The sequence below is a fragment of the Bombina bombina genome, chromosome 1, assembly GCF_027579735.1.
Source record: "Bombina bombina isolate aBomBom1 chromosome 1, aBomBom1.pri, whole genome shotgun sequence".
Taxonomy (NCBI): Eukaryota; Metazoa; Chordata; class Amphibia; order Anura; family Bombinatoridae; genus Bombina; species Bombina bombina.
The window spans coordinates 184,658,595-184,670,635 of NC_069499.1; the positions used below are offsets into that span (position 1 = coordinate 184,658,595).

At 40.4% G+C, this 12,041-nt stretch overlaps 1 protein-coding gene across 1 annotated transcript in view; it reads left to right on the forward strand.

Moving 5' to 3' along the window:
* Positions 1–12,041, forward strand: part of SIPA1L1 (signal induced proliferation associated 1 like 1) — an 831,778-nt gene that overhangs the window by 558,375 nt on the left and 261,362 nt on the right. Inside the window, exons 10-11 of the mRNA XM_053697769.1 lie at positions 7,604–8,180; positions 9,794–10,068. Coding sequence (XP_053553744.1) covers positions 7,604–8,180; positions 9,794–10,068 — 852 coding nt within the window. The remainder of the gene's footprint in view (positions 1–7,603; positions 8,181–9,793; positions 10,069–12,041) is intronic.

A 12,041-nucleotide genomic window follows, 5' to 3' on the forward strand; every position in this document is an offset into this window, starting at 1 on the left:
ACTTGTGGGAATATTCTCTTCCCTAACAGGAAATGGCAAAGAGCACAGCAAAAGCTGCCCATATAGCCCCTCCTCAGGCTCCGCCCCCCAGTCATTCTCTTTGCCGCTCTGAACAAGTAGCATCTCCACGGAGATGGTGAAGAGTATGTGGTGTTTAGTTGTAGTTTTTTATTCTGCTATCAAGAGTTTATTTTAAAATAGTGCCGGTTTGTACTATTTACTCTAAAACAGAAAGGGATGAAGAGTTCTGTTTAAAAGAGGAGTATGATTTTAGCAGCAGTAACTAAAATCAATTGCTGTTCCCACGCAGGACTGTTGAGCCCAGAGAACTTCAGTTGGGGGGAACAGTTAGCAGACTTTTCTGCTCAAGGTATGACTAGTCCATTTTCTAACAAGACTGTAATGCTAGAAGACTGTCATTTTCCCTCTTGGGGATCGGTAAGCCATTTTCTTAGACTTTTAACAGAATGAAGGCTTATTATGGGCTATACACTGGTTGACACTCTTGTGGGCTAAATCGATTTCTTTATTTAAGTTTTTTATGAAATCTGACCCAGTGGCTAGGTCAAATTCTTAGAGGTCCCGGTGCACCCTGATGCCTTTCCGATCCCTAAAAGGGTGGCGGACATAGTGAATAAGGAGTGAGTGAAACCAGGCATACCCTTTGTCCCACCTCCTATATTTAAGAAATTGTTCCCCATGGTCGACCCAAGGAAGGACACATGGCAAACAGTCCCTAAGGTTGAGGGGGCAGTTTCTACCCTAGCCAAACGCACAACTATTCCCATTGAGGTCAATTGTGCTTTCAAAGATCCTATGGATAAAAAATTGGAGGGTTTGCTTAAAAAGATTTTTGTTCAGCAAGGTTACCTCCTCCAACCAATTTCGTGCATTATTCCTGTCACTACGGCGGCGTGTTTCTGGTTCAATGAACTAGAAAAGTCGCTTAATATGGAGACTCCATATGAGGAAGTCATGGACAGAATTCACGCACTTAAGTTAGCTTATTCCTTTATTTTAGATGCCGCTTTGCAATTAGCGAGATTAGCGGCGAAAAATTCAGGGTTTGCGATTGTGGCGCGCAGAGCGCTCTGGCTAAAGTCTTGGTCGGCGGATGTATCTTCCAAGACAAAATTGCTTAATATACCTTTCAAAGGTAAGACCCTTTTTGGGCCAGAATTGAAAGAAATTATTTCAGACATAACTGGGGGGAAGGGCCATGCCCTCCCACAGGATAGGCCTTTCAAGGCTAAGAATAAGTCCAATTTTCGTTCCTTTCGCAATTTCAGGAACGGACCGGCTTCTAACTCTGTAGCCTCTAGACAAGAGGGTAACGCTTCCCAGGCTAAACCAGCTTGGAAACCAATGCAAGGCTGGAACAAGGGTAAACAGGCCAAGAAGCCTGCTGCTGCTACCAAGACAGCATGAAGGGGTAGCCCCCGATCCAGGACCGGATCTAGTAGGGGGCAGACTCTCTCTCTTTGCTCAGGCTTGGGCAAGAGATGTTCCAGATCCCTGGGCACTAGAAATAGTCTCTCAGGGTTATCTTCTAGAATTCAAGGAACTGCCCCCAAGGGGAAGCTTCCACATGTCTCGCTTATCTTCAGACCAAATAAAGAGACAGGCATTCTTACATTGTGTAGAAGACCTGTTAAAGATGGGAGTGATACACTCGGTTCCAACTGTGGAACAAGGTCAGGGTTTTTACGCAAACCTGTTTGTAGTTCCCAAAAAAGGGGGAACTTTCAGACCAATTCTGGATTTAAAGATTCTAAACAATTTCCTCAGAGTTCCATCGTTCAAGATGGAAACCATTCGAACAATTTTACCTACAATCCAGGAGGGTCAATATATGACTACCGTGGATTTAAAGGATGCGTACCTACATATTCCTATCCACAAAGATCATCATCAGTTCCTAAGGTTCGCCTTTCTGGACAAACATTATCAGTTCGTGGCTCTTCCATTCGGGTTAGCCACTGCTCCCAGAATTTTCACAAAGGTGCTAGGGTCCCTTCTGGCGGTTCTAAGACCAAGGGGCATTGCAGTGTCACCTTATCTAGACGACATTCTAATTCAAGCGTCGTCTCTTTCCAAGGCAAAGGCTCATACAGACATTGTTCTCAGATCTCACGGGTGGAAGGTGAACGTAGAAAAGAGTTCCCTGTCTCCGTCAACAAGAGTTCCCTTTTTGGGAACAATAATAGATTCTTTAGAAATGAAGATCTTCCTGACAGAAGTCAGAAAGTCAAAGCTTCTAAACGCTTGTCAAGTTCTTCACTCTATTCTGCAGCCTTCCATAGCTCAGTGCATGGAAGTAGTAGGATTGATGGTTGCAGCAATGGACATAGTTCCTTTTGCTCGAATTCATCTAAGACCATTACAACTGTGCATGCTCAATCAGTGGAATGGGGACTATGCAGACTTGTCTCCACAGATTCAAGTAGCCCAGATGACCAGAGACTCACTCCGTTGGTGGTTGACCCAGGATCACCTGTCTCAGGGAATGAGTTTCCGCAGACCAGAGTGGGTCATTTTCACGACCGACGCCAGTCTATTAGGCTGGGGCGCGGTCTGGGATTCCCTGAAAGCTCAGGGTCTATGGTCTCGGGAAGAGTCTCTTCTCCCGATAAACATCCTGGAGTTGAGCGGGCTTGGCCTCAACTAGCGAAGGCCGGATTCATAAGATTCCAGTCAGACAACATGACGACTGTAGCTTACATCAACCATCAGGGAGGAACAAAGAGTTCCTTGGCGATGAGAGAGGTATCCAAGATCATCAAATGGGCGGAGGATCACTCCTGCCATCTATCTGCAATTCACATCCCAGGAGTAGACAACTGGGAGGCGGATTATCTGAGTCGTCAGACTTTCCATCCGGGGGAGTGGGAACTCCACCCGGAGGTTTTTGCCCAGTTGACTCAATTATGGGGCATTCCAGACATGGATCTGATGGCGTCTCGTCAGAACTTCAAGGTTCCTTGCTACGGGTCCAGATCCAGGGATCCCAAGGCGACTCTAGTGGATGCATTAGTGGCGCCTTGGTCGTTCAACCTAGCTTATGCGTTTCCACCGTTTCCTCTCCTTCCCAGGCTCGTAGCCAGGATCAAACAGGAGAAGGCCTCGTGATTCTGATAGCTCCTGCGTGGCCGCGCAGGACTTGGTATGCAGACCTGGTGAATATGTCATCGGCTCCACCATGGAAGCTACCTTTGAGACAGGATCTTCTAGTACAAGGTCCATTCGAACATCCAAATCTAGTCTCTCTGCAGCTGACTGCTTGGAAATTGAACGCTTGATTTTATCCAAGCGTGGGTTTTCAAATTCAGTGATAGATACTCTGGTTCAAGCCAGAAAACCTGTGACTAGAAAGATTTACCATAAAATATGGGAAAAAAATATCTGTTGGTGTGAATCCAAGGGATTCTCCTGGAGTAAGATTAAGATTCTCTCCTTTCTCCAAGAAGGTTTGGATAAAGGGTTGTCAGCGAGTTCTCTAAAAGGACAGATTTCTGCTTTATCTGTCTTGTTACACAAACGACTGGCAGCTGTGCCAGATGTACAAGCTTTTGTACAGGCTTTGGTCAGAATCAAGCCTGTTTACAGACCCATGACTCCTCCTTGGAGTCTAAATTTAGTTCTTTCAGTTCTTCAAGGGGTTCCGTTTGAACCTTTACATTCCATAGATATCAAGTTACTATCTTGGAAAGTTCTGTTTTTGGTTGCTATTTCTTCTGCTAGAAGAGTTTCTGAATTATCTGCTTTGCAGTGTGATCCACCCTATCTGGTGTTCCATTCAGATAAGGTCGTTTTGCGTACTAAGCCTGGTTTTCTTCCGAAAGTTGTTTCCAACATGAATATTAACCAGGAAATAGTTGTTCCTTCTCTGTGTCCGAATCCAGTTTCAAAGAAGGAACGTTTGTTACACAATTTAGATGTAGTTTGTGCTTTAAAGTTCTATTGTTTGTCGTTTACTCTGGTAAGAGGAGAGGACAAAAAGCTACTGCTACCTCTCTTTCTTTCTGGCTGAAAAGCATCATCCGATTGGCTTATGAGACTGCCGGACGGCAGCCTCCTGAACGAATCACAGCTCACTCTACTAGGGCTGTGGCTTCCACATGGGCCTTCAAGAACGAGGTTTCTGTTGATCAGATATGTAAGGCAGCGACTTGGTCTTCTCTGCACACTTTTGCCAAATTCTACAAATTTGATACTTATGCTTCTTCGGAGGCTATTTTTGGGAGAGAGGTTTTGCAAGCCGTGGTGCCTTCCGTTTAGGTAACCTGATTTGCTCCCTCCCTTCATCCGTGTCCTAGAGCTTTGGTATTGGTTCCCACAAGTAATGGATGACGCCGTGGACTGGACACACTTATGTTGGAGAAAACAGAATTAATACTTACCTGATAAATTACTTTCTCCAACGGTGTGTCCGGTCCACGGCCCGCCCTGGTTTTTTATCAGGTTTGAAAAATTTCTTTCTCTATACACTACAGTCACCACGGCACCCTATAGTTTCTCCTTTTTTTCTCCTAATCGTCGGTCGAATGACTGGGGGGCGGAGCCTGAGGAGGGGCTATATGGGCAGCTTTTGCTGTGCTCTTTGCCATTTCCTGTTAGGGAAGAGAATATTCCCACAAGTAATGGATGACGCCGTGGACCGGACACACCGTTGGAGAAAGTAATTTATCAGGTAAGCATAAATTCTGTTTTTGTTCATCAAAATCTAGATTCTCTGAGGCAGACTGTGTGTAGATTTAACGCTTAGTCCTAGCCAAGAGAGGATTTTATGAGGGAGTTACTGATACTCTCATTCAAGTTCGTAAGCCGGTTACTCATCGCATCTATCATAAGGTATGGAGAACCTACTTATTCTGGGGTGAAGAGCGTGGATTTCCTTGGCATAAAGTTAAGGTTGCCAGGATTCTGATGTTTCTCCAGGATGGTCTGGAGAAGGGTCTTTCGGCCACTTCCCTGAGGGGACAGATTTTGACCTTGTCTGTTGTACTGCACAAGAGGCTCTCAGACCTTCCAGATGTTTAGTCCTTTGTTAAGGCTCTCATTAGGATCAGACCTGTGTTCAGATCTTCCCTTGGAGTCTGAATCTGGTTCTTAAGGTTTTGCAACGGGCTCCGTTTGAGCCTATGCATGAAATCGATGTTAAGTTGTTGTCCTGGAAAGTTCTCTTTCTACTGGCTATTGCTTCGGTGCGCAGTGTATCTGAGATTGCCGCCTTGCAATGTGAGCCTTCTTATCTGGTGTTCCATTCGGATAAGGCTGTCCTACGGTCTAAGTTAGGGTTTCACCCTAAAGTCGTGTCAGACCGCAACATCAATCAAGATATTGTGGTCCCTTCTTTGTGTCCTAATCCTTCCTCTTCAAAGGAATGTTTACTTCATAATCTGGTTGTGGTTCGTTCCTTGAAGTTTTATCTTCAAGCTACTAAGGATTTCAGACGCTTCTCCTTATTTGTGGCATATTCTGGGAAGCGTAAGGGCCAGAAGGTCTCTTCGACTTTCTTATCCTTTTGGTTGAGGAGTCTTATCTGCTTAGCCTTTGAGACAGTGGGACATAAACCTCATCAGAGAATTACGGCTCATTCTTCTAGAGCAGTGGCTTCCTCTTGGGCCTTTAAGAACGAGGCCTCTATGGATTAGATTCGTAAAGCAGCCACCTGGTCCTCCTTACACACTTTTTTAAAATTTTACAAGTTTGATGTTTTTGCAGCCTTCGGGAGAGAGGTTTTGCAGGCTGAGGTGCCTAAGATTAGGGTCCGCCTCTCTTTTTGTCCCTCCAGTTTTCATTCAGTGTCCTCTAGAGCTTGGGTATAAGTTTCCCAACAGTAAGGAATGAAGCCGTGGACTGGTATTAAGAAGGAAAACATAAATAATGCTTACCAGATAATTTCATTTCCTTCTGTACAAGGAGAGTCCACGGCCCCCGAAATTATAATTTTCTCCACGGCCCCTGCCCGTGTTCTCCGATGGGCGCCCCCCTAAATTATAATTTTCTTCTGGCACCTTTTATACCCCTTCTACTGTTCCTTGTTCCCTCGGCAGAATGACTGTGGGATGAGGGTAGTGGGAGAGGTATTTAAGCCTTTGGCTGGGGTGTCTTTGCCTCCTCCTGGTGGCCAGGTTCAGTATTTCCTAACAGTAAGGAATGAAGCCATGGACTCTCCTTGTACAGAAGGAAATAAAATTATCTGGTAAGCATAATTTGTTTTTTACCCTCACCAAAAACCATTTTGGCCATAAAAGTCTGAAAGGTGTGTGTGTGTGTGTGGGGGGGGGGGGCGCAGGGGGAAGCAGAATTTTGAGTACCTAGGGCAGCACAAAACCTAAACACGCCACTGCTTTAAAGAGATTCAGTGGAATTTAGAAAACACACTATTTTCATACTTAAATAACAGGAAAAGGGGCCAAAATAAACAATGAAAGTATATTGCAAAGCTTTTTAACTATACATAATTAAACATTTTATATTACAATCTCCTACTGTTCAAGATAAATTCAAGATATAGTGAAATGAGTAGATTTCTTAGGGGAGGTGATTTTTAAAGAGGAACTCTGTTACTACTTGTGCCGTCTTGATTCAAAGTAGTTACAGTTAATGCCAATTTCCAGAACTCCTATCTACTCCAGGTGATCCAGCATATTGATTAGAAATGATAGGATTTAATTGATTTGACCAGAATTTTCTCTGGATAAACATTCCAGGGGTTTAACACATACTTATATGCAAGCAATAGTGTAATGGTAAAGTGATTTAATACATTAGAGCATTTTCTTTTTTGTGTTTTTATGTCTCTTTAAAAAGTGACATTAAACTCAACATGAAATTCCGTCTAAAAAGTTTAATTATGTAAATAAAAAAACAAACCTTTGCAATATAGTTTAATTATTTTGCCTGCATTTCCTGTAATTTAAATCTAAAACTTTTGATTTTTTCCCACTGCCCCAGAGAGGCTGGAATGCATTACATGGAATTCAGAACCTTGACCCTGCAACATGTTGCACAGTGATTGCTTGGTAAGTGCAGGGGATCACTGATATCTGTTTTGCAGGGGCCATTTATAAGCATATAAGACACCCAAGAAGCTTTTCAAGGGGTGTGTACATGGATTATAAAACAACACATTTTGCTAACAAAGGCACTTTTAAAGGGCATGAATAACTTAAATTGTAATATAATATGCTTAATTATGAGTAGAAGGAACCGTATGGAAAATCTTTTCATAGTTTGTTTACTTTTTCTGTATTTTATCTATGGAAAGTATGTGTTTTCCAATTCTGAGCATTAGAAGTGCACACTGCATACTTAACACTCCTAACCCTGCAACATAACTGTCTCTAATTGACCTGGGGAGGGGGTAGATAAGGAATGGCAAAAAAATACAACCCTTGCAAACAGAATGACAGTGGCTAGTCTTGTATACTGTAGTAACAAGTCTTAGGGTTGAGCAGCAAAAGAAAAGGTACTTGTGTTGTAATGTTTATATGATTTTACACTACAGAATTTGTGGCACTATACAAATAAATAATAATAATTTTAGCCGATGATGACTTTTTTTTTTTTGTACCTTTTTTTTCCTTTCTTGATTTAGTGTTGCCGTTACAAGATCCAGAGATGTACCAGCCTTTGGACCGCCAGTCCCAAAAAGCTACACTTTCCCTAAATCTACTGTGTTCAGGGACTTTCTCCTGTCAAAAGTCATTAATGCAGAGAATGCAGCTCACAAGTCAGAAAAATTTCGAGCCATGGCAACAAGGACCCATCAGGAATACCTGAAAGACCTTGCTGAAAAAAATGTAACAAACACTTCTATTGATTCATCTGGAAAGTTTCCATTTATCTCCTTAGCATCAAAAAAGAAAGAAAAGTCAAAGCCATATTCATGGGCTGAACTTCATAGCTCTGGTGCCATAGTGTGGAACGTCCAAGTGGAGGATTTCAGTAATGCTTTGGAGATGGAATGTTTGTTGTGCATCTCTAATGAAATACTGGCCCTTATTGAACTGGAAGCCAAGTGTGTTATATTTAACTGTTCGAGCCGTGATATCATTGGTTGGACCTCTAATACAGCTACAGTTAAAATTTTCTATGAACGAGGAGAATATATTTTCATAAGGAGTTACACGAACAACACTGATGACATCAAAGAGATTGTCAAAAGGCTAGAAGTAAGATACGTTTACTTTAGAACATGCAGAAAGAGCATCCAACTTTACATATGTTCTGTAGTACATTGTTGTACTCTAATTTCCTTTTAGAATGCTTAAAAATAAGTTATTCTTTGTATGGCTACCTCCTGAAAGATATTTTTTTTTTCTTAATAATTCATCTACATTGTCAAACCAAGTCTTCCAAGTCATCGATTTCCTTTTTCTTGTAGATCATAATTTAATGTTCTGTAATTAAAGGGACAATATACACCAATTTTATATAACTGCATGTAATAGACACTACTATAAAGAAGAATATGCACAGATACTGATCTACAAATCCATTATAAAACCTTTTAAAAACGTACTTTGAAGTTCCCAGTTTAGCACTGTTGATGAGGTTAGACTGGGACCCCCATTGAAAAGGGCTGGCAAAGCATGAAAGGCAGAGGACCCGCCCCCCCCCCCCCCCCCGCTCCACTGCATATGAAAAGACCCATTATACAAACAAGAGTCTGTAGACATCAGTATACATATACAACTTTGGGGCTTGGTTAGGAATCTGAAACTCACTACAATGTTATTTAAAAATAAGCAAAACTAGACATTGTTACAAAAACTATTTTCTGAGTTTTCATGTATTTGTAAAATGTCACATATTTTGTTGGTGCCTTCATGCAGATACAAATATATACTATAGTAATAAGTATATATTTGTTTAATATTTGTAGTTACCAAGAAATAAGGTTTTCATGAGATAAAAATACTTAAGCATACATTAAAACTTTTTTATTATTTTATTAAAAAAAGTTAGACATACTATTTAAAGGGACATGAAACCCAAATTTTTTCTTTTTTGATTCAGGTAGACAATACAATTTTAAACAACTTTCCAATTTATTTATATTATTTAATTTGCTTCCTTCTCTTTTTATCCTTTGCTGAAAGGTTTATCTAGGCAAGCTCATGAGCTGCAGAGAACCTAGGTTCTAGCTGTTGATCGGTGGCTGCATATATATATATATATATATATATATATATATATATATATTGTGATTGGCTCACCCATGAGTTCAGTTTGAAACCATTAGGGCATTGCTGCTCCTTTAAAAAATGATACCAAGAGAATGAAACAAATTAGATAATAGAAGTAATTAGAAGAAATTGTATTCTCTATCTGAACCATGAAAGAAAAAAAAATTGGGTTTCATGTCCCTTTAAATGGATATTGACCCAGAAAGGGCATGTTTATGTACTACTAATATTTGAGAATAAATCGCTCACTGGCTAATAAGGAAGTATAAAAATATGTTTTCATGAGCCCACAAACATAAATTTTCTGAAATTTATATGTAGTTGAGAAATTACAGTCTTCTTTAAAGGGACGCTAAATACATTTAACGCATCTCCCTCTAATCATGGGTGCTGCCATTTTGAAACCTAGATTACACTGTAGGTATCTAGAGAAAGTTGCATTGGAATGTATTGAAAGCTAGATTTCAACATTGCAGCGCCCATGACTAGAGGGGGGTGGGGAATAACCTCAATACTATGCTTTTAAAATGTTTTAGTGTTTAATCTCCCTTTAAGTAGCCTAATGTCCAACAGTTTAAAATGGTTTTGCATTACAGATCATTACAAAGGGATGTGAGACTGTGGAGATGACCCTTCGAAGAAATGGTTTGGGGCAGCTTGGCTTCCATGTGAATTATGAAGGAATTGTTGCAGAAGTGGAGCCTTATGGCTATGCCTGGCAAGCCGGTTTACGACAAGGTAGCAGACTGGTAGAGATCTGCAAAGTTGCAGTGGCCACTCTTAGCCATGAGCAGATGATTGATCTTCTTAGAACATCAGTAACTGTAAAGGTCATAATCATTCCTCCTCAAGATGATGGCATTCCACGCAGGTATTTTATTCGCTCAGTAATTAGTATCATTTTGAAATTATGTATACACATTTAATAGGCCTATCCTTTCTTACTGGACCACTTTTGGTTGACACACTGAGGAGATCTTTTGAAAATGCTATGAATTAACAACAACCACAATAAAACTAAACTATATAATTCTAAAACATTTCTATTGCAACGGTAGGAGACACACGTGGTCGGAAATCTATTTTTACAGTAGCAGATATTACATTTATTATTATTTTAAATTTTGACTTTTGTTCTTATGACCCCTTTTAAAAAATTTCTTTAGCGCTTGTCTATTGTGTTCATGTAGTTTTAGTCTGGGATGTGTAGATTACAGTACAAATCTTATTTTCTGCTCAATTCATAGACATGTTATTTTGGAGCATAGTGTACTATATAATTAGTTTCTATGGTGATAATCATGCAGAACAAAAAGATCAGATTTTCCCTAACCTATTTAAAAGAAAAAGTCACAGAAAGAAAATGTATTGCCGTTGGTTATTTATCTGTTCTCTCTTAGGATTCCCTGATTTGTAGTTTGGCAGCATTCCCAAAGCACAGCTCTGTGTGTTGCACACACATAGTACACATGTATATGAAAGGACAGCAGCTAAACATAACACTTTTTTTGTGGGTAAAAAAAGTTTAATTTAAAGTTGCCTAAACTGAAGTAGATGCATGATTGTGTACGTCTGAGTGCTGGGACATCAGTTTATTCAGTACAGATTAAACAAAAAGTACTGCAATACATTTTGAAAAAATCTCCTTTAGATTATACTGTGAAATTGTTTGAATATCATGACCTTTTAAGACCATGATAATAATACAGAAGGTTTTGTTTCATAAAAAAAAACAAGTTATCTGAAATGTACAATTACTGTACAATTATATTTAACACTAACACCTCCGACCCTTAATATGACACCCATAATAGTGCTGATGGCATTTATAATGATATAATAATGTTTAGAATAGAGCAATGTCACTTTTTAAAAATGTCAGGAGAACTCAGTATTTATACAAATATATCTTGTGTGTTTCACTTTCACTAATTAAACACAAGTAAAGTTCCATTGTGTCTTCTATTACTATTATTATTCTCATTATTAAAGGGACAGTCTACTCCAGAATTTTTTTTGTTTACATAGATAATCCCTTTATTACTCATTGCCCAATTTTTGCAAACCCACATGGTTATATTAATATACCTTTTACCTCTGTGATTACTTTGAATCTAAGCCTCTGCAGACAGCCCCCTTTTCTTTCATGTAATTGGCAAGAGTCCATGAGCTAGTGACGTATGGGATATACAATCCTACCAGGAGGGGCAAAGTTTCCCAAACCTTAAAATGCCTATAAATACACCCCCCACCACACCCACAATTCAGTTTTACAAACTTTGCCTCCTATGGAGGTGGTGAAGTAAGTTTGTGCTAAGATTTCTACGTTGACATGCGCTTCTCAGCATTTGGAGCCCGATTCCTCTCAGAGTACAGCAAATGTCAGAGGGACGTGGAGAGTATCACCTATTGAATCCAATGAATTTCCTAACGAGGGTCTTTTCTCTTGCAAGGTGTATCCAGTCCCCGGATTCATCCTTACTTGTGGGATATTCTCATTCCCTACAGGAAGTGGCAAAGAGAGCACACAGCAGAGCTGTCCATATAGCTCCCCCCCTAGCTCCACCCCCAAGTCATTCTCTTTGCCGGCTCTAGCAGTAGGGCCTCTCCACGGGAGGGTAAAGTGAATGTGGTGTTAGATTTGTAGATTTATATCTTCAATCAAGAGTTTATTTTTAAATGGTACCGGTTTGTACTATTTACTCTCTGGCAGAAAAGTGATGAAGAATTCTGCTGAGAGGAAAACGATTTTAGCATGTTGTAACTAAAATCCACTGCTGTTCCCACACAGGACTCAGGAGTACCAGAAAACTTCAGTTTGGGGGAACAGTTTGCAGACTTAAC